The following is a 24,169-nucleotide window of genomic DNA, read 5'->3' as shown; positions in this document are numbered from 1 at the left end:
AGGGCACGGCGAGGGGTAGCTACCCTGCTCCGATCATCAGTTCTTCCTCATTTTTTTGCTTATTTAACTTTTCCCCCGCTATCTCGCACGTCCCATCCGCCGTCTATGCATCCGGAGACCTCTGGGGAAAACGTGTTCTGAACCACCCCCATTTTCCTCCCCCTCTCCCGATCGTGTCGCGTGGGGGAGTAATCCACTTAAAAAATGGAGCGTAAAAATTGGAGGTTTCGTCGTCGGCTAAAGCGTTGAGCGTTGTATTATTTTCTCCCCGCCGTTAACTGAATAATTTCTCTTTTGTTTATGAAATTGAACGATGACGAGATGACCACGGTAGAGTCCATTTATACTGAGAGTTAAGACAATGTGAATCCATTTCTGATTGGTTCCCGTATTTTAGGCCTCCAAAGTGTCACAAACGAGAATAAAGATTACGTTTTCACCAATTGCAAAGCTATCCTCTTTTTTGACCTTAAAATGAGAATCCTCCTCGAATTCTGTAAATACATTTATTTATCGCTACTTTCTTATGTATTCAGGGAAGGTAATATAAAAGGGAATATGTGGAAAAATCAAAAGTAAGCAAGATGAAAAAGTAGTACTTCAGAAATAAATCAACTCAAGATTTTTTGGAAGATTTTTTTTAATAAAAGGTAGTAAATGAAATCAATAATTGGATAGTATTTTAATCTATTAAATTTTCTAATCTTAAATTTAATATGGATACTGCTTATAGCAGCAATTACTCTGAATAAATGTATAAAAAATAAAGGGTTTTGTTAAACTTGCTCAAGCAGATTTCAATCAAGCTGTTGATAGATCACTTACAGGCAAAAAATGCTTTTAAATTAGTGCTGAACAAGTGTAATGCCTCGTTTGTGTAATGCTGAACTCAGGCGAGGGCCCAGACATGCATACAGATGTAAGTATTTATCTTTAAGTGGTTGACATCATTCATTTTTCTTTCCTCGTGCTTGAGCATCATTTTTATTAGAAATATTGCGTGATTGGTTATAACGTCTCTTGAGTAGTAAATCAACATGCCGTCGAATGCCGAAAAATCCGTACTTTGCAAAATTAGACTTCAGGCCATATTTAGGCCAGCATGAAATGACCAAATCCTGGCTTGCTCCGTAAAAGCTATACATTCAGTGAGAAAAAAATCGCAGAGTTGAGAAAATTCAGCTAAGGTGGGCCCAAAAACGGCCTTTAACGATACCCCTCCTTTCGCACGAAGGAGTGAATTTTGACTATTTTAAAGTTTGTCATCGTGATTTTCATACCATTTGTACTCTAAAAAGTCTAGTCACTCTGTTGAATCTTTTGCGCGCATCAGACCCATTACTCTTTTCGCCAAACTAGCTCGTAATTATTTTCATTCTGGGTCACCCAGTTTGCAGATCCGTTCCGGAGACCCTTTAAGGCATTGCAGGGTCGCAGATAGAGATTAGAATACCTATAAATGGAGCTCTCAGGACCCAAAAGGATCAGCCAACCTTTGAAAACGAAAAATATCACTGCCAATCTTCAGATTCCAATATCAACTCAAATGGCCGAGAATGTCCATAAATAAGCGTTTTTCCGCAAAAATAATGAGTTAAATGCAAAAACTAAGTCAAATGCGTGCTTTATCAACGACGGGTTGTAACAATAAATTGTGACAATGAATCACTCTGGATAATTAAATTCATCGATTGGCTTCCCTTTTGGGCCCTGAGAGCTCCATGATTGCTTTTTTGTTGTATGAAGTTTTTTTCCATGAGTGCTCCCAGTCAGATCGAGTTAATGAGAGAGGTCGGACAAAATTTGGAAACTTCAAAAGCTTATAACTCCGTTTGTACAAAATTTTGGGACTCTATAAGGGGTACCATTGAATTCCTCGTGAAGTTTTCTTGAAGAGGGTTCCCTTGAAATTTAAAATGTGACAAATCAAACATCAAAATTTGCAGTTTCAGTAAAAAAATTCACGTCCGACCTCTCTAAATACCTGGATCAACTGTGCGGCCCCTCTAAATTTCGGAAGGTAAATAGTTTTTCCCGAATTTCAGCAATGGATGTGGACCTAACCGCATAAAAATTTGTAATTTCGTGTGTATGTACGCCCTGAATTCATAATTGATCTGAGAAAAATCGAAATCTCAATTTAGAGAAGGGATTTGGGGGCGTTTTGGCTCATGCAGTCTAGCTGTTTAACCCTATGTACTGAAAAAAAAAGACTGGTAAAATTTACCATTCCTTAGCGTCACTTCAGAGTCAATTCTGCCAGAAGAAAGGTAAAAGTTACCATACACTGGTACAGGTAACCATTCCTTTGGCAGAGTTGATTTGAAGATCGGTAGAATTTACCATTCCTGCACGCTGTGTGAAATACAGAGCGGAGGAATGGTAAATTCTACCAATCTTTTTTTCACTGTAGATCACCCTGTATAGGTACTTCATGAGAGATAGGGGCAGCGAAAGACGTGAACCTTGACCCGGACCCGAAATGCCCGGAAGCGGCCTGAAAGAAGGCTTTAATTCGACGGAGGGCTTAGGCTAAGACCTCGGTTGCCACTGATTGAGCTGGTGGTAGCGGCAGCGCGAGACGCGACCAAGCCGACGACGACGCGGTACAAGGCAGAGCCTGGGAAGCCTCGAGCTGTTGACACAACACGCTCTCACAGGATGATAACACTTATCAGATAACACTTTCTTATTTGCCAACTTGTTAACATCTCAAATCTAAACATTCTCCATCCAACCCGTGTTTGCCTTTCGTGTACAAACTGTAGCACCCTTCGTGGTTCCCCCTCCCCGACCCTGCGGCCCCGTCTCGCAGTCCGCTCTGAGAGTTGCACCTTTCCACGTCTTCCCATACGAACTGCGCCTCGTTTATCAATGAGGAGCAGATATTCAAAACATCCTTAGCGCCATCGGGTGACACGGTTCGTCAGTCCCCTCACGAATGAACGTAGCCACATTTCAATGTTGCTAAATTTCCCTCCGCAAATTGCATTTTTACCGGGAGAATTGTGGGCGCTATGTCGTGTCTGAAAATTCAGCGGACTTTCTCCTCATCTCATGGCAAAGTCCAACCAATGCAAACATCGTTTAGTTCCATGTATGTCTACACAGTTGCTCGTGGCAAAAATTGGAAATACACGAAAACAAAAAAAATGAAATTGCTAATTTAACAATCTTGTAGTTAAAAAAGTGTCCAACAAGTTTCAATATAGATTTTACGATAAAAAAATGCTAATTTAACCTCCCCTGTGGTTAAATTAGCTTTCCACTGTTGTAAAATGCACATTTGAAACATGACGGACATATTTTTTGACAATTTAATTGTTAAATCAGCAATCCATTTTTTTTCCGTGTACCAGGTGTTAAAGTGATGAAAGTAGTGATGGCGAGGACTCACCCTAACTCTGGCCTCTGTGAGGTTGGTCCACATGGCGATCTCCTCCCTGGTGCTCATGTCCGGATACCTGTTCCGGGCGAAGGTGGCCTCGAGCTCCTGGAGCTGCTGCGACGTGAAGTGGGTCCGTTGCCGCCTCTGCCGCTTGTTCGTCTTGCTGTTCTTCGAGTCCTTGCCGCCTCCACCTCCGCCGCCGACGCCCACCCCACCCACGCCGCCTCCGCTCTCCTCGCTTCCGCCTACCGAGGGGTCCTCCGTCTTGATCGGGTCGATCGGTAGAACCCGCCCCACTGTACACACAAACAGAAAGTATAAAGTACTGCACTGAAAAAAAAGAAGTTCAGAGGCGGATCCAGCAATTTGGCTTTTGGCAATTGGATTCCCTCCGTCTAAACGTATGTTAAATAATCGATTCTTGTCAGAGCACCTGGCCCCTCCAAGAATCGATACATTTCCGTAGGTTTAAATGGAGAAAAACAATGTTGCCAATTTGCTGGATCCGCCAATGAAAAAGTTACGGGTTATATAGACATACCGTCCGTTCTGGACTCAAATTCCGAGAGTTCCGGGTGCTGGAGCCGTAACTTCGACTGCACCGGATGCTACGCCCGGACCTTTCGGTCTCTGAGCCTGGAACCCGGACGGTATGTCTACCTAGCCCGTAAGTATGGCTTCTATGGCTGGAGTTTTTTTTTTTTTTTAGTGTGGAGTTAGTGTGATGGATCAGTTACGCTGGTTACAGAATCGTGCACTAAAAGAAAGATCCCGACTTTATAAAAAACTGTCCGTCCCGGGCTTAGAGACTGATAGTTCCGGGTGCCGGAGCCGTAGCTTCGAATACTCCGGGTGCTACACCCGGAACTTTCGACCCCTAAGTCTGGAACCCGGACGGTATGTCTGTGCGGCTTCCACGGCCGGATTTTTTTTTCAGTGTGTTTTGCTTATGCTAATAAGTTTGCAAAGAACAACATAAAATCTGTTTAAAAGCCAAGATCCTATGTCCAATATGAAGGGGAAAAAACGCGGTGTATGACGTCACCCATCACGGTAGTGCATACCATAGTTGATTCGTAAACTTGGGTTTTCTCCATAATGAAGATTTTAAAATCTATATCTAAATCTGTAAATAACATTCGGTATTTATCCGTTTCGATCTGGAAAACTGTGCTCTTTCTCAGCGGGCAATACGACCGAACAGAGATCCAGTGAGATCAAAACTGGAAATCGTTTTTAAAATACTTCCAGTCTGCATTTAAAATACTGGCTAGTTTATCAAACCGTTTGTTAAGAGTAAGGGCAAACTTTGAGAAGCAAAATTTTTCAGTAGACCTGGAAAAACTGCGCAAGAGGTAGTGTAACAAAATGTATGGTAATTTTCAAAACTGGTCCCATTTTAAAATAAACAAAATTCGTGCATATCTTTTCAATCTATAAAATGAAAAAATGTTTAAAAAATTTTGGGGATTAAATAAAAGATGCGTATGACTGTGGCCGGACAAATTCGGTTTTCGTTGGTGATGAAACGGAAGTTTCACATCTGTCGCGTTGCCTCCTTTCTCAAATCAAAGATTTGTGCAATTTTGCCAAAATAATAATTGAAGGAATATCCGCACAAAGTTTATTTATTATTATTACCAAGATCATTGCCTCGGTGCAGGGACTAAGGAATTCAATTAAAGTTGCCTGGGGCCTCCAAGATACATCGCAATACTTAGTATCGGATTACATTTTGCAAAAAGGAACCCTTTCTCTGGCTCTTCCACAAAAGCACCTTTCTACATGCACTGGAAAAAAACACATTGGATCTAGAGTCCAGACTCTTAAAAACATCGACAGGAAAAAGTGCTCTTGATTCAATCAGAATCTAGCTTAAATCAAGAACCAAGCCTCTTAATTGCAGCGGATTTCGTTTTAATTCAAGCAAAAATCCGATTGAATCAAGAGTATTTTTTCTTGTCAATATTGTCAAGAGTCTGGACTCTAGATCCAATGTGTCTTTTTTCCAGTGTGGGAGAACCAATGGGATATATATGTTGTTTCTAAAATGAGCCAGAAATAGTGGTTCCTTATTGCAAAATGTGCGGTTCTCTTGTGCTTTAGAAAGTAGGTACACGTTTATTGTTTATTTTTTAAGATGCCCTTTGTATGTAGGTATAAATTTGACTTTGAATTCACCTTTTCTATCTCGGTTCCGACTTCTGACAGCAGGGAAGCCAAGCTGCCCGTGCTCCATTCCCATGCTGTGGTGATTTGTATCCCGGAAATCGCCGGCATCTGCCCAAACTGAAAACAAATTAATCAATCAAAATTTCTCCCACAACTGGACTGAACAACCTAGCCAAATCCACACCACCCTGTCAAGAAAGAGCACAGTGTATACCTACGGTGAAATTAGGCTTCTACTGTGAATCATCTGTCCGTCTTTGAAAAAAGCAATATCAAGTCACAATTTTAACATAAATCATAGTATAGATCGTCATTTTCATCACGAAAGAACCAGTGGCGTGACGTACTTTGCAATCTATCGATATTTCTCCATTTGAAGCTGTGGTAAATAATCGATTATTAAGGTGTTCGCTGCGAACACCCTGTTTATCTATACTTTTCCATTCGTTTAAATGACCGATCAATCGATGTATCGCAAATCACGCCTCGCCAGTGGAAAGAACGTGACTACATTTCAACGTTGCCAACATTCCCTCGCATATTACATTTTTAGTGACAGAATCTTGGGTTTTTTAACTGAAAATTTTACCGATTTTTCCTCTGGTCTCATGCAAAAATCAGACAAATTTTAAACAAAAATTGAACAGGTATGTCCTTGAAAAAAATTGAATTGTTCGACTCAATTTTGTGACTTTGGAGTGGGGTTACATCCCTTCGTCCGGGGATCGACGAATGAAAAACTAGTATGAACTTGAGACGGGTCCATTGGACGCCATGCAATCCAGCCAAATTCAAAGTTAATTTTCTTTGAAAACTTGCTCTGCATTCGCACCGTGCAGAACAGTACAGTGAGCCTTCTTAAAACAAGCCCATCTGTTTGTTGGATGGAACAATTTCAATCGTATGGAAGCTAGGGTTGGAGTAATTCACCACGGCTTAAAGTAAGATTTAAAGCAGCACAGCTTATAATTATTCGTGAAAATTTCTCGAGGATAGATCACGTTTGAAAGGTTTTATACGTTCAAAATTAACTTGTAAAAAGAAAGTAATGTCAATTTTGCACAGTAAAACCAGTACTCTGTTTCAAACTTTCCGCTCGCGAAAAAAAAAAAACCGAAAAAAACCAAAGACTATTGAAAACAAACTAATAAGTTTTGCAAAAATCTAAAATCCCTCGCTCGACAATCTCCGTCGATGCAAGCAACCTCTGAAATCGTCAAGAAGAAAAAAGTAAGCTTAATGCTTATGGTTAAGAGAGAAATGCGCATTGGAATAATTTTTGTGAGCAACTTGAATCAAATTGACTTTGGTTTTGTGGCTAGAGGAAAGTATGAATTGACAATTGCAGAGAACGCTTACTTCTTATCTTTCATTCGTGAGTTTTTACAGATTATTTTTGATGCGTCCATTAAATTCTACGTACAATTTTTATGATAAAACATGTACTGTGTGCGAGCACGCAGCGTTTTGGACACAAAGGAAGGTCATTTCGCCTGCTTTTGACTGTTTTGGGGCATGACTTTTTCGCAATTAAACTAAAGAGGTAAGAAGAAGACAGAGTAAATACAGATATTCTAGTGTTTTTCCTCATCATTTTGCACTTTGAATCAGCCACGTGGGTATCTCTTTATCTACCACAAGCAATTGAAAATAAATCATTGTATAACTTCAGTTGTCAAGTTATTTGATTCTGATTACAATTCTTGTCTCATTCATACTCAAGTGACCTTATATGAGAGCATCTTAATTTTCCTAAAGTGATACGAGAGATAATTTAACCGATCTTCCTTGGACTGCTGCTTATTGGATTTTTTTTTTTCGATCGTTGCAGGGAAATCTATGTTGAGTCGTTTTCATTACGAAAATTACGGAATGAGACTTACTTGCATTCAATATTTTTAAAAATTGTGACCACTGCAACCGCAATAAAAAAACATCCAAAGTAATGAAACTCCAACAGCCTCCTGGATGGAAGAAATCTAATTTGAGACTAGTACTTCTTAAAGAAGAGAATTTTGAAGATTTTTCTAGCAAACATTTCCCTGATAATTTAACAAAACCGAAAATAATCAAAATTTTGGAGCTACATATTTTTGATGACTCAAGTATTTATTCATTGGCTTTAAAATGTTTGGGTGCTGTTACTCTAGACGAGAATTGATAATCGATGCATTAAATATTTATTTAGCATTATCTTATTTTTATTCATAACAATGATCGCAGGAAAGAAAGGAACAAGAAAATTGCTAGATAATGGCTTTCAAGGCTTTTTAAAAATGGGTATCTCACATCCCAGTCAATCCCACTTAGCTTTGGTTGTCGAGTGCTTTAACAATATGTTCGTCCTATAAGACTAAAGTGGCTTTATCTGGACAGAATGACAAAATGGCTGCCAAGAATACTTCAATGCTCATTTCATTGCTGACTGATATTACATTATTGGGTAATTCAAGCGGTGGGAGGTGAAGCTAAATGATTAATGCGTGAGTTAAAATATGCATTTACAAGAAACATCGTTCCATTTCAAGAAAAGTTGCCAATTTTTCATACCATTATCCAGGTTAATCATTTTTCATTTATTGGATTTATTTTTCTTTTAAATAAGTAGAAACCAAGTACTAGAGAATTTTAACATTCTATAATATACAATTAATTTAACATCATTTAAAAGTTCCTCGGGAGAAATAACTGGAACCAATGTTTAAAATATTATTGCATTCCGAACTATCCAAATTTCTGGAGGATAGTGTGAGGCAAGGCAATTATTTAACTCTCACGCTTAGCGCCATCGCGCCTTCAATTAGTTATATGCAACACGGGCACCCATCAAGCACGAATAGTTGTATCTCTGCGCCGTCACCAGCGCGTGTGTTTTCCTCTGCTCTAATTTTATATTGTGAATGTTTTCTTTTGTAGTTGCACTTCAAACATTGATGTGTCTATGTATTTCGGAATTTTTTTTTCTCTATCTTAAAAAAATGGTTCAAAGGAAATTGTTTATTACAGTAAAGTTTTTCTTTGTTTTCGTTTTATCACACTGAAATCCTATTTAAATTTTCGGAAAATGCATTTTTTTCTTCTTGCGTATTTTATTGAAGAGCAAGCGCAATTTTTTTGACGTTGGAAGAAATCTGTTCTAATGACTGGACTTAATCAGTGGTATTTTTGGGTAGCGATTCCAGGTGATTCTCTTGTAAAATAGTACGTTCTTCTCTTTAGTCCTGGCGTATATTTTTCACAGAATAAAAAAATGTTTGATCGTAGGGAAAATAATTCATATTTGGTAAAAATTTACAAATCGAAAATTTTGTAAAAAAAAAGTCGTTGGCGCGAATTCCAAATAAGGTCCGATCGGTTTAAAACTTCACCGGACTTTTTTTAATGTGTTGGTATACATCGGAAACCGGAGATTTGCACTTTTCAGACCTTTTTCAGCATACAAATAAGGAGCACCCTAATGTATCATGTGTGTGTTATTCGGCCGAGTTGGGAGGTGAATTACAAACTGACCGAAAATTTGTGTAAATTTCAGCATTGAGGATAGAGGAAATACCGACAAAAGACAGAGTGAACCAAAGGCTTGTGTTACTCTGTAATCTATTATTGTTTGTGCTAACACTATACCTTGCTAAGAAGAAGCGTTAAATGAACATCTATTTAAACTTCGCAAAATTTACCTTGATAAAATATTTATTTCCTGAAAAAGGTTAAACTTTTTTATTGGAATATTTTAGAGAGTTTTACTTGCATGTTAATCCGGCGTGTTTGAACATTTAAAGTAAAGTGTTTAGTGTGTTATTATGTTTTAAAAAAAGATTTCATCTGAAGAAAATTAGCAACGCCAAAATAATCATATTGATGGTCAAAAAATGAAACCACGTGTTCCCATTGCGATGTTTCAAAATTTCCGCTCCTATTTTATTTTGTCGAAAAGAAAAAGTCAACTTTATAGCTTGAAGTTTAGATAGAATATTCTGGTTACAGAGAGGAAAAATCACAGACGTTTTCAAGAGAACACGGTCACTAGTTTCCTGATGAAAAAAGAAAGTATGACAGGAAGTCTGCAACGTCGCAAACCTAGATACGTGGTTTTTCCTTTTAGGTCATCGATATGCCGTTTTTTCTCAGCACGGTAGACCAGTCTCCAAGCTGTTTCTTCTCTCAGTGAACAGAGATTTGTGCAAGGAACCGTAATTTTTTGAATTTTCTTTGAGTGCAGTGAGGAATTTTTTAAGCTTTTGCAGCATAATCGAAGCAATTGAAGGAAGAGTTTGATTGTGAACGGTTTAAATACAATTTATAAAAAACTTCAGGTTCATGAAATGCGTAAAAATGAGCTATTTTTGTAGGCTAGTTTCTTTTGAATGTTTCAAGATTTTGAAACCAAAAACAGTTGTTTTATGTTTTGTATTTTCTGTAATTTTGAGACACGCAGTGAGCATACGAGGTTTCGCACTTTCGTGATCGATGGGTGGGTTGCTTTTGGTTAAATCTGTCGAGTTCATCGCTATTCATTACATGATTCCAAAATCTACCCTCACAAGTCACCTGTTCACACGAAAATGACAGCGCAATTTCTTTCCAAATTTCACAGGTTTCGACGGTAAATAGGGCGAAAAAAAGTCTTATGAAATCGTCACCTAGATATGCTTAATAATGAATAAGTACAAATTATAAGAAGAAAAGTTGCAATGTTGAATTTCAGTTCCGTTCTTTCATCTGTGAAACGATTTACTATTTCGGTGCGGTGCGTCAAAATTACACCGCTTCAGCTTGAAACGGCACAAATCAAAGATCATTTCATCGCAAAAAAGTTCTAAAGTATGAGAGAATGTACCCATTGGGTCCTGGTAAAAAATGGTCTGCGGTTGCATTGTAGATCCGAGAGAACATCGGTGTATCAAGCGCACAGAACATGAACGCGAACTAAAAAATCGCCAAAAACAGGGAAAAAACCATCTGCGAATCACACAACTACACGATGTCAAGCAAAACCGATTTGAAAACTTGGGCCAGATTTACAATAAATGAAGTATATGATTAACGCAACGACACTATGATTAAAATCCAAAGAAATTTTGTTTTAAATTGAAAGGCTATGCCCAAGGTGAGAGGCATGCCGCGAATCGTTCAAATTTCCAAACTAGAGGCTCATGTCGAGTCACATGTAAGGCTAAAGACACTTGAAAACCTAAACCGATTTATTTTATAGGTTGTGGATGACCACCACCATTCGAATGATCGCAATTCAAAAGGATTTTTTAAACTTAACGAACTATGTCCAAAATGAGAGAACTTGGAGAGATGGGTCGCGATAAGGTTGAAAATTTTGAATTTTTCTAAACTAGAAGCCTATTTGTGAGTCACATGTATGGCTAAAGGCGTTTAGGATACATAATTCGAGTCCTTTGACAGAACCGCAGCTGTATGACCGATCAAAATTCGAGAAAATTCGTCAAAACTAGGGGATCCTTTCAAGAGCACTGGTGCGACAAAACGGAAAAATTGTGAAGTTTGGCAAAGCGGAGGCCTATTCCGGGTCAGGTGACTGATTTCCATGGGCAACCGTTAGAATTGGCAAGCTGAAGGAGACTGCTTGAGTCTGTAAACTCTTGGATATGATTTACAACCTGATATTTAGATAAATTGAATTTGGAGCGATATTTACTTTGCGATACTGGCATGGCGCTGAGGCCTGGCTGCTCCGCTATCTCCTCTCGTGTTCCTTTCCCGACTACACTTGTTGACATGTAAATACGCCCGACTCCTTATCGAAATCGTCAAGGACCTCACTTTGTTGAGTGCTTTCCAGCTTTCAAGAATCTTCCCATCCATCGTTACGCCCTGCCACAGCGCCAACGGCCAATGCACGGATTTAGTCGCTACATCATCCCGTCGTCCCTCTCACCCGAGGGCCTATCTCAATTTCCACGTTTCTTGAAATTCATAGACAAGGCTATCGACAAAAAAGACAAAAGGGATATGGAGGGGTCCTATCCGTGGAGGCGGATGCTTCCAATGGACAAAGGAGCTATGTAATAGGCGAACTAACGGTAACCTACGAGAGACCCCACAGTTCTGTCATGTTATAGGAAGAACGCCGTATGAACCTCCAGGCGTTGCCAAACATCCTCTGATAAAATACGAATTTATTGGAGAAATTGTAAATGTTCTTCTCCTGATTTTTCAGACTATTCTGTTCACAATATTCTAAAATATCTGAAAATTTTAAGGAAAAATACATACAAATTCCGTCAAAAATACATGCTTTATCCTGGGAAATTTGGCAACTCTCGAATGTTCATACGGCGTTCTTCCCTAGCACTGCAGAGTTAGTCCATCATTTTCTTCCTTAGTCTACAGGGACCACACCACCCACTTTAACAAATAAAATCGCTCCATTTCCCGTTGTCTCTTTGTCTATCAATTTCAATAATCAGCGCGCTGTTATCCATGTAAAGTCATGGTTTAAAGGACTCAATACGCCCGCACTTCCCGTGCTCATGTCAGGAGGTCGACGATTCTTGCAGTATTTAGCAGTAAGTCTAAGCTGTTCTACAAAAGAGTATCATATCCTGCTGTTCTGTGTAAATCGACAAATTTTGCACCCATTTAAACCCACCGTGGGAAAAAGAGATAGTCGTGACACAAACAACGGCTAGTTAAGAATGCTTCAGATTCCTGATTTTGAGCAATGATTCGGTCTAAAAAACTTCCTACGTTTGTGAGCAATGAATTGCCGGGTCTAAAAATTAGCGAAAGAATAAGAATGTCAATGCATGCAAAGTAAAATACTTGATTATGCGGTTGGGCGTTGACAAAATGTCTGATTTTATTATTTGCCTGCGACAGAAGCATAGGAAGATCCAAAAGTCTCACGACACCCCTAAAATAAATGTATATGGCTCTTGCCCCTTTTTAAGATGATCCCTTGAACTTTTGGGGGCCCTAAGAGTCGCTTCCTTTGTCGCTTCACAAGATTTCAAGTCTCCATCTCAATTTGTTAAAAAGTTACAGGGAAGATCTGCCGTGCTGAAAAAGAACGCCGTTTGAGCCCAAAGACATTGCCAAATTTCCCTCAATAAATCACGAAATTTCGGGAAAACGTGCGAATATTTTCCCCCAGATTTGTTCAGAGAATTTTTTTCGTAATTTTATCTAAAGCGTCAGAAAATTTCAAGAAAAAGTATCCATACCTCTCTCCCAAAAATAAATAATTTCTAAGAGAAAATTTGGCAACATACAAATGCCCATCCGGCGTTTTTCCTTAGCATGGCAGAGATGCATGGTGTCGGCGTTGCGGGATTTTTAAGTAACCCTGTGTACCCCGCCAGTGATAGCTACCTAAATGTTTTCCGTGAAAGTAATCGTTTTTCAAGAGTATTAATGGGCAGTGCAAGACAGTAACTGAGCTCTTGGACCCTCCTCTGCCGTGGTAAGGAAAAACGCCGTATGAACCTCCAGGCATTGCCAAATTTCCTTTGATAAAACACGAATTTCCTGGTAAACTTATGAATATTTTCTTTCCAATTTTTCAGATAATTTAGCTTGCTTTCATCTATAAAGTTCCTGAAAATTTCAAGGAAAAATATTCATAACTTTCCTAAAAATTGAACATTTTATCGAAGAAAATTTGGCAACTGTTTAAAGTTCATACGGCGTTCTTCCTTAGCACGGGAGTCTTGGGCCCTCCTGACGAAAGGGCTGAGCTTGAGAGTGGAATGTCTGCGGGCGAATCGGGCAGATTATCCGGGCTCAACTCGAACTGTAATTGCGGTAAAATTAGCCATAAGCGTCAGTTAAACGTCCCGGCCGGCTCACTCAACTCTCCACTCGGCTACTTGAGGAGGCTCCACAATAATGCTCCGGCATTAAGAAAACACCTGTCTTTATGTGCAACACTCAACTCATGCCTCCTCTTACTCATGTTCGACTTGTACTTTTGCAACGTTAATCCGCCAACATTTCGGCAAATCCGTTCGGATTTTCGACGAAAATTAAGATTCAACCATTCACTTCATATCACCCTTGACGTGCGCTCCTTAAATTAAAATTCAAGTGCGGGACATTGCATATGAAGATGGTTGGCTTCAGAGCACCAATTAATAGTGATAATTAAAAATATAAATAAATTTAAGTAGGTGATATGAAAATTTAACTTAGGATTGCACTCTTTCAGAGAACTCCTGCCTTTATGCACGTACAGCTTATTCAGTTAATGGCTTCCGTAACTCATGTTCGATTTGCATTGTTGCAAAATTAATTGCCGAACGTCGTGACTGAGTTCACCGAGATTTTCGACGAAAATTAAGATTCAACCATTCACTGCATATCATCCTTGACGTGTGTTCGTTAAATTAAAATTCAAGTTCGGAACATTGAATATGAAAATGCTTGGCTTCAGAGCACCAATTGACAGTGATAATTAAAAATATAAATAAATTTAAGTATAGGTGATATAAAATTTAACTTAGGATTGGGCAGTTTCAGAGGACACCTGTCTTCATGTACTTGGTAACTTAGCTAATGACTTCTGTTACTAATGTTCAACTTGTACAAAAACATCATCAATTAAAGCTTGGAGTATGCTCGTTAATAAGCATTCAAGCACAGAACATCGACGATACAAATGTTTGGCTTTAGAAAGTCAATCGGCACGGCGGTCCGCCAAGTCAGTATCTCAATTGCGACATTTCAAATTCTCCGCTATTTTTATTCCTTCTCTTTTTCCTTAAATGAACATATGAATAAACCAATACATTAATCGAAAATGTTCACTAAATTTTTTGCGTAGAATGAAGGACGTAAGAAAAATTCCAAAAAAAAATAAAGACCGTTAATTTTTATGATTTACTGTGAAAGGTTTCGAACCGTTAAGGATAACTTTACCGAAAATTTTTGTATTTTTTTTCTTTAAAAACATTAATAAAATATGAGGACGGACTTGTAACGTTGCAATAGGAGGTACTCTCATTTTTCGACTTGAGCGTCGATTTTTAACAGTTGAAATCTTGTAAAATTTGACTAAGAGTCAAAAATTCACATCATCGTCTCTAACCTTCCTGTCTACATACCATGCCTCCCTTTTTCAGGGAGGTTCCTACAGGTCGCCCTGCATGAAAACATTTTAACCGTGGTGAAAAATGTCGAGCCTATCTGAAATTTTGCTAAGACTTGGGAGTGACGAAAGAATACAGTCAAAAGCTATAGAAGTTGGAGCGAGGACTGTATTTTCTATTTTTATCTTATAGCTTTGAATCGGGCGTGTTGTCATTATGACTGTTTATGTTTTCCGACGACGGCTCACCTAAACTACCTCAGATTTTTCTTTAATTCTTTGTTAACACTAAACTTTCATGAATCAAGGAACCCACGTAACTCACTTTTGTGTGACTGCCATGAGACCCAATTCTCACAGGAATTTATATAGCGTCCCGAGAAAAGGGGTCTCAGTATAGACACTCGGAATCGAATTCCGAGAATTCAAGTTGATACCGCATTTAAAAAGAGTATCCTTGAGGTACTGTGATACAAAAATCACCATTGCCCAGATGAATAGAACGTAACTTCATTTCTATGTCGCAAAATATTGGCATTACCGATTAGTTTTTTTAGAACTACTGTGTAATATATGTTCAAAATTATCCTGATTTTTTCGGATAATCAAAAGAAACTGTTAAACTCATCAAAATTTTCAATTAGCAATGTCCAACAATTTCTAGTAACAATACAATATGCCGGTGCGGATTTTGCTACGATGACAGTTAGTAACATGAAGTAAGTATACTACAGTTCAGTTATAATGCAACTTTCCAAAAATTTATAGGAAAAATTATTTCATCATTCATTTACAAATACCTGTATCACATTGAAAAATGCAGGGAATTTTCCGTAAATCACACTGAAGTTTTTTTTTACAAACTGCAGATGCAATTCCAATATGTAGTGGCAAAAGTTTTTAAATAAATAAATATATTTTAAATGGAATTTTACAACGTTCCGATGCAAGTAATTTTTTTGGCGTTGACACATTTCGTTTTGAGTTTCTACGTTTTGCAATTTGCATTAAAAAAAAAGTTTTAAGTAGCAGTATTAGGACGAAAATATTTAAATATTTTATCTGCCATAATCGGGGTTCAAATTGTCTGATGAAATCCAACATCCCGTCCTATGATCGCATTGAAATGAGCTAGACAGCCCGGAAAGATAAGAACTTCACTAATCCTCATTTTTTTTCAAAAGAGAGTATCTCGTCCGAAATTCGAGTTCCAATTTTCCGACCATCAAACCAAACCGAAATCGCTTTTAAATTTGTGCCCTTTTTCGGTGTGGAGGTCACAATAGGCAGCGACTGTAATTTCAAGGACTTGGCAACTTTGGTAGCGTGCAAAAAAATCAATCGCGACTCCCTCACCTATGATTGATTTTTATATTGGATTAAAATAGAAGACGTTCAAACTTGCCAATTGCGAAAAAACTTCAGTATAAAGGGACCGAACTTTAACCCACACGAAACACCATAGCTTTTGTTCCTGGTTATAGAATTTTCCTCACTTACGAGTATATTAAATGTTTTCACTGCAAAAAGGATCGACATCATTCCATGAAATTTTGCAGAGTATTTTTCATACACATACTGCCGTGCTAAGGAAGAACGCCGTATAAACCTTCAGGCGTTGCTAAATTTCTCTTGATAAAACACGAATTTCTTGGTCAAATCATGAAGATTTTTCTTCCAATTTTTCAGATAATTTTGCTCGCAATTCCACTGAAAAGCCCTGAAAATTTCAAGGGAATATACTCATAACTTTCTTCGGAAATGAACGTTTTATCAAAGGAAATTTGGCAACTCTCGAATGTGCATACGACGTTCTTCCTTAGCACGGCAGCATAGAAACGATAAAAATCACGAAAGTTTTCAAAAAATGACGTAGAAGAGTTTTTCACTGAAATAGACCAAAATGCACCGAAAGATAGGTAACAGGAAGTCTGAAAACTGAGATACGCGGTTCCAGAATTTCACCATCGAAATGGCCAATTTTTCGCCTCTGTATGTCCGTAAACGGTATAAAATTCGGCAGGAGCCGCAAAGCGTGCAGATTTTCATCACTTTCCCGCACTTTCACCGGGCGGCAGCGCCGGCCAAAACACCGCGGACATTTCGCCGACGCGAGAGTGATTGAAACATCACAGACAAAGCACGAACCAACGAGGCACAGATCACACAGCGCGAACAAAGTGAGGATTAAAGCGTTTTATTTCGGACGACAGTCCAAACACAAAACCGTAATTTAAAACCCGAATACGCTTTCGGATGTTCACAAATTGAGAATTATTACCGGCCGGGCTCACCCCTGGTTTCATCCCCCGCAAGCCGCGATCGCAACCCCCTCCCCTCCCCCGTCTCCTAATAGCGTCGGGACACGGCAAATAAATTTCTGTCAAACGGAACCAAGTGCATTATGACGTGAGCCCTGTTATGCATATAGTCTTATGGGTCTCAGGGCTCATGTCATAATGCACATAGTTCCGTTTGACGGAAATGCGTCCGAATGACGAACGGACTGCACTTGTGACGCTCCAACAGGTGGAGGAGATGCAAACCAAGGTATGAGCATATTTCGGGATGAGCCCTGTCGCGGGTAAATCTCCGGGCCTTGCGGGGCTCACCGGAAAATGGGGCTTAGCGTGGGAGACCGGATCAGGGTTAAATCAAAGTCACGACCTGGAGATGGGAGCGGAACTTGAGAGCGGTGTGAACCTGCTTCGAGGGGCCAATCAGCACGAACTCTTTCCGCTTATTTATGGGGCTCCGCACCGTTTCCTCGCCGGCGTCAACGGTGAGCCGCACCGATGATTTCTCCTTCCGACCTACATCAATCAATCCCGTTCTCGATAGCGTTTCTGGGATTCTCGGCCGGGGACAATATATTTTAGGGCGCTGATATCCTCCCCGAAGTCTCGACGTCATGTTCGGAAGCCAACGCTGAGGCGCCCGTCCCACGCACAAATTAGAGGCTTTAAAGAGGCCTGTCAATTGACTGAGTCATCATTGGACGTATTTATGCTAAAGGAACTATGTGCAAGTGGAAAGATGGGGTGTGCTCGTGGGAGCTGCATAAGAAACATTGTAAAAGTGGATATAGTTCCTTTTGAGAAAATGGGAAAGCGGGATTTTCAATTAAATCAAAAGGAGCTGAGCGGTAACTCGTAAGCCGTGGACATGCGACAAGAGCCTTACGGACAGGCTCATAAGTTAAGAGTCCTGCCATCGATCTCCTCGTCCCTTCCGGTCCCGGTCGTTGCCGCTGACGTCACTGGCGCTTTTAAAGTCCCATTCATTCTTATGGCCCGAGCACTAACGAGCACACCCCATCTTTCCACTTGCACATAGTTCCATTTAGCATAAATACGTCAATTGGACGTAGTTCTGGTGAAAGGAACGAGAGACGGATGGGGAAGGAGTGTGCTCGTTAGTTGAGGGCCGTAAGAATGAATGGGGATTATATGGAGATTAAGCGCCAGTGACGTCAGCGGTGACGACATGACGCGGACGAGAAGATTCAAGTTGACGTCAATGAGCCCTGTCCCCAGCGCTGTTAAAAGAAATAATCGATTATTACTGTGTTCGATCCTTTTCTATAGGTTTAAATGACAGATCAATCGATATATCGCAAACTACAAATTGGATGTATTTCTACCAAACGGAACTATGTGCATTATGACGTGAGCCCTGTTATGCATATATTCTTAAGGGTCTCAGGGCTCATACACATAGTTCGTTTGGCAGAAATACGTCCACTTGTCCAATAAATCCACGCAGATTTTCTCTCTTTCCCTGCGTGGGACTCCGCGATGTATTTCAATTTGGACTACATTTTGCGATTAGGAACTACAATTTCTGGCTGGTTTTAGAAACAACGTATGTACCACAAGTTTCCTTACGCACATAAGTGTTTTGACAGAAATTGTATTTCCTAATAATTAGCAAAATGCAGTCTGGATTGGGGAAGTTGTATTTAAAAGGTCAAACACACGATGCGGCGGAACGCTGTCGCACAGTCGTAAAACTACGAGCTAAAGCAAGATAAAGCGGTCGGACCATCTCGTCTCCCCACCGCGATAAAATGACAGGTGACAGATACCGCATAAATTTGCGACGAGATCATTGAGCGTTCGGTTCATTCGGAATTAATTTATGATAAAAACACGTGTTTTTTCCTTCTTAATATTTTCCACGAAAGACTTCAGCAAGTCGAGGGGATAGGGCAATTATAGCTAACAAATTTGGACGCGGCGAGGACGTCGCCAATTTTCCCGTACAATCCGTCGCGCGGAGCCGTTTGGAATGAGACGTTTTCGCACCTCGGCAACGCGCGGACCCGGTGTGGGTGAGACAAAAGGAGCGGGGCCACAAAAAAACAGTCTGAAAAAAGAAACTCGATAAAAATAAATTGGTGAAATGAAAATTTATCGCGGAGAGAACGGGAGGGCGTAAAAAGACGGAGCGCGTCGGGTGGGTGAGAGAGAGACGGGGAAACGGCGGTAGAAAGAGAGAGCGGGGGGGGAGGGGGGGGGGTTGAGAGAAGGAGCGACTCAACGCAACGGGTCCAGCGGGGAGACAATGATGTATTGGTGAAACGTGACTTTTGTGGTATTTCAGTGTTTCAGAAAAGGATTGTGAGTGGAACTGTGGAAGCGAACAGTTTCATCCAAGTGTCAAGACAGATTAACGCTCCTCTCGCTCCCGGCCGGAGTCCCTGGCCACCCCCCCCCCCCCCCCCCCCCGGTCATCTGCCCCTGTCGCATCCCTGTCGCGTCCCTGTCCCATCCTGTCTGTCCTCCGTCTTGAACTCTGAGGGAACTATGCAACGGGGTCTCATCGGGTCACACGCATTCGTAGACCTCATAACCATTAACCGTGCTCAAAATCTGAAATGGGGCGAGGAGGTCAAATTGGACTGCACTTTGCAATGAGGAACGACATTTGGACGCATTTTGTAATTTGGGACTATAAATTCTGGCCCGGTTTAAAAACAGCGTATATGCCATTAGTTTTCCTATGCACATAAGTGTTTTTTCAGATGAGCCAGAATTTATAGTTCCAAATTGCAAAATGCAGTCCATTTGGACCGCGTTAAGCAGGAAGAAACCAAGCCATATCAGCCAATGCCAACTTTAATTGGAAAATTTAATTTTTCACGTGATTGAAACTTTCGTGGGTAAAGATGATATCCTGAAAGTTTTACGCTTTTTTCCAGGACTGCACGACTATGGGAGCTTTTCCCTCTATTGCAGCTCCATTAGTATTCTGCCTAGGAAAAACGCCGTATGAACATTCGAGAGTTGCCAAATTTCTTCGATAAATTATGTACTTTGAGGAATGTTACGCATCCCCTTGAAATTTTCAGATAATTTGAATTAAATTGCGTACAATATTGTCCAAAAATTTGGAGGAAAAATATTCTCATTATTTTCTTAAAAATTCGTTATGTTATCTAAAGAATTTGGCAAGGCCTGATGGTCCATACGACGTTAATCCAAGAACGCCGTAAATCCATCAAGATTTTCCCGCGTTTTTTGGAACTTAACACTTCATAAAATAAATAATGTTTTATTATGCATCTCAAATTTTCAGTTTAAGTTTTTGATGGTATTTGCGAAAGAATTATGAAAAAACATTGTCCCCAGGAACCAAGTTTTTCTGCATTAAAACTTTATTTCCAAAAAATTTTAAAATGGCGTTTACGGCGTTTTTGCGTTGCACGGCAGCACGGCAGTTTTGAGGAAGCAGAAATTTTGTCGAGCTGACGGAGATGTCGGGTGAATAATTGCGACTGGGTAGGTGGGCGGTCGGCAAAAAACTCAAGCGCAAAGGAAATGCTTAACCCAGTTGACGCGACCACGGGCCAGGTCGTCCATCAGACGGTAATGCCCCTGGCGAATGTTGAAAGTCGAGTGATGTGACCTTAATTGTTGAGCGGGCAGCCACTGCAATGCGCCGAGTCGCCAAACGGTGCAAGGAAATCATAATTACCGCGATGAAAAAGGGACGAGGAGGGGTTTGAGGGGACGAGCCGGCAACGGCTGGTATGCGTGCGCGGATTAGGGCGCAGATTCGGCTAAAATAAATGGACGTAAATAGTCGGGGTGTCGCGCTTCTCGTCGGCAGGCGAAAAATGCAACCCGCCGTGCGAGGAGGTCGCAGGTCCGGAGGTCGCGGCGTGTCCCGTCTTAAAGAGGAACCTCGTATCAGCACTCGAGTCTTGCCACATTTACCTCGATCCAAGTTCATTTTTTAGGAAATCTCTGCATGTTAGCACGTCATAGATCGTATTCGACGCATCAAACTGTTGAGATTGTATCCATACCCAATCAATTGGACGTATTTCTACCAAACAGACCTATGTGGAAGTGAGAAATATGGGGTGTGCTCGTTAGTTCTCTTGCGTGGCGAGTGAATGAGAATAATAAAGCGCCAGTGACGTCAGCGGCAATGAAGGAGACCACGCACGAGCCGAGGATCATCGTCGGGGCGCTGTAACTCATGAGCCCTGTCCACAACGCTTTCTTGCATGCCCGCGGCTCATGAGTTCCGCATCCATTGACACATAGGTTGTTTGATAGAATGCAATATCCCGCTTTCCAATTCTTCAAAAGGAACCACGCCCACTTTTACATTGTTTCTTATGCAGATTTCTCCACATAGGTCTGTTTGGTAGAAATATGTCCAATTGTTCGATAGAAACAGCTCAGAACTGCTCTTGAGACCACGACTCTTTTTCCGAAAGTTTTTCCGGGGAGGGCCTTCCTTTGGAGCTAAAGAAGTCCCTCCGATCCCGTTTTGGAACCAGAGGAGTCTCGCGCAGACCATTCTCAGCGGTGTTGATGAGGTACCTTTCTTCTCCCCTATGGTAAACTTTTTTACCCAGTTCACGCACTTTTTCAGAAGTACCATTCTTGTAGAGTTCGATGGAAATCGGATTTTTTTCATTTAGACGGATATCTCTCTCGATATGCTAAAGAAATTTATTATGCGAATGATTTGATTTATTTTAGAACAAAAAAGGGGCGTAAATTACATGCCGTTATTTTTAAACTTCCGATGTGCATGGGTCACTGCAATGAAGCCACAAATACATTTTCAAAATTTTCAGGTATATCTTATGACGAAAGTCTTAGAAAAATTTAAACACAAAGAAACCCGTTTTTTTCCAAGAGGTGGAATGGACCTACAGGCAATGTACGAATCAAAACACCGCGCATGTTTCCTCTTCAAAACAAATCACACAACGGGAAATCTTCTGGTAATCGACTTCTAAGCAAGTCTCCTAAGTAAGATTTGAGTGATTACAATAATTAACATTTGTGAAACTACAAAAATACAAATGACGTCAAATTTCGTAAAACTTTTACGAAAAAGTTTTACGAAATTTGATAAAGGACGGCCGATAAAGTTAACAACAGAAGTGATAACAAATGACGTGTCGTTTGTACGGTCTAACTTCCATCTGATCTGTGTTACAAAATTTTTCAATACCTCGATCAGGCGAAGATGATCTCCGAACTTATCGTTGTATGAAACGTTAGCTACGTAAGACTTTGAGGAAACAACATAGAGTGCGAGTGCGGCCTGAGTGCGAAACCACGTATCTCGTTTGTGACGTTGCCGTCTTTCTGTCATACTTTCTTTAACTTTGGGAAACTATCCGACGTAAATTCCTCCTTGATTAGTCCTCTCTGTTAGAAGAATATTCTATAAACATTTCAATGGCTTGTTATTCTCCGAAAGAAATAAAATCGGAGCAGTAATTTTGAAATACCGCAATGGAAATACGTGGTTTTGCACTTTTTGCCGTGCTAAGGAAAAACGCCGTAAGAACCCTCTGGCGTTGCCAACTTTTCTTTGATAAAACACGAATTTTCCGGTAAACTGATGAATATTTTCCTTCCGATTTTTCAGATAATTTTGTTCGCAATTTCACATAAAGTCCCTGAAAATTTCAAGGAAAAATAATCATAACTTTCCTCAAAAATTAACATTTAAATGGAGGAAATTCGGCAACTCGAATGTTCATACGGCGTTTTTCCTTAGCACGGAAGATTTAGCGATCGATGCGACTTAATTCTAATTCAAACCGTGCCCATTAGAAGACATTTGGCAACGTGGAAATGCCCATGCAGCGTTCCTGCGCCGAGTCCGGGAGTTTTGGCGGGAAATGCGGCAGGTTTTGGCTTGGATTCGGGAGACGCGAAAGCCGCGAGTTATGAGCTTAACGGCTGTTCGCACGTTGCATAACTCTATCAGTCAGTGGCGAGGCGTGATATCGATTATTGATATTTCCCCCTTTGAAGCTGTGGTAAAGAATCGATTATTGAGGTGTTATCCACGAACACCGTGTATATCGATCCTCTTCCATAGGTTTCAATGGCAAACCAATCGATGTATCGCAAAGCACTGCTGTTAGCCCGCGGCCCCGCGCACGGATCGAAATAAAGGAGTGCAGCTCACAATTATTTAGCGTCCCCTGTTTAGCTACACCCCCCTTCCCTGTCCACGCAAAATTCTCCTTCGTTCTTTGACGTTTAAATATCTTTTCACGATCAGATTTATTTAAACTCAAAGATGAAAAAAAGGAGAAGCAATTAATTCTCGTTTGCTCACAGCCCCACCTCCAAATTTTGACTAATCCAAAATCACTCTACGTACATGAGGAGACCATTAATATGGTCCTTCGTGCCCATTTTGAATGAAATTGAACGTATTTCTATCAAACGGAACTAAGTGCTATACTGCCATGCTAAGGTAGAACGCCGTATGAACCTTCAGGCGTTGCCAAATTTCCTTTGATAAATCACGAATTCTCTGGAAAATTTGTCGATATTTTTCTTCCAATTTTTCACATATTTTTTTTCCACAATATCACCCGAAGTTTCTAAAAATTTCAAGGGAAAAATATTCATAACTTTCCTCAAAAATACACATTTTATCGAAGGAAATTTGGCAACTCTTGAATGTTCATACGGCGTTTTTCCTTAACACGGCAGTTTAGGGGAGGGAAGGGGGGATTGGATTGGCGGTGTTGCGGAACACGATGCTCGTTCCGTCCTATACTCGCAATGCTTTTCCATGGCGCTTAGTTCCGTTTGACAAAACGCGCTATCCGAGATTCTAAAATCTCAAAAGGAACTCACTTTGGCGCTTAGTTCCGTTTAACAAAATACGTCCAATTGAACAAATAAATTTTGAGTCATGGCTGTACCTACACAGGGATTAGGGACGCCGGACGGACTGGCTTACAATTTTTCAAGTATAATTTTATTTTCTCCGGGCAATAGAAATGATGAAATTTTTACTCTTTTGAATTTTTTTTCAGGGTGATAATACTTCCTTTACTCACAAAAGGAGCGTAAAAGTAAGAATATTATACTTTAGAACAAGGTGCTAAGTACGAGACCACGTAACTTAATTGTGGTGTTTCAAAATTTCAGCTCCTGAAGGTTAAAGTATAGTAATTTCTAATTTATTCGTCTTTCGGTGATACAAGAGACAGCGCCTTTCATTAGTCTAGTTGAGAGAGAAACCAAACACGCAATGTGGCCTGGAAC

The 24,169-nt window shown here is 40.3% G+C and overlaps 1 protein-coding gene across 1 annotated transcript in view; it reads right to left on the bottom strand.

Annotated features, from left to right (window-relative positions):
• The window catches only part of Ptx1 (pituitary homeobox homolog Ptx1), an 85,394-nt gene that overhangs the window by 39,130 nt on the left and 22,095 nt on the right, over positions 1–24,169 (bottom strand). The window contains 2 exon segments of the mRNA XM_019060512.2: positions 3,398–3,684; positions 5,570–5,677. Coding sequence (XP_018916057.2) covers positions 3,398–3,684; positions 5,570–5,677 — 395 coding nt within the window.

This window comes from Bemisia tabaci, chromosome 3 (assembly GCF_918797505.1).
Source record: "Bemisia tabaci chromosome 3, PGI_BMITA_v3".
In the NCBI taxonomy this organism is placed as follows: Eukaryota; Metazoa; Arthropoda; class Insecta; order Hemiptera; family Aleyrodidae; genus Bemisia; species Bemisia tabaci.
The sequence above is the reverse complement of the archived record's forward strand: the minus strand, read 5'-3'. Positions and strand labels throughout refer to the sequence as shown.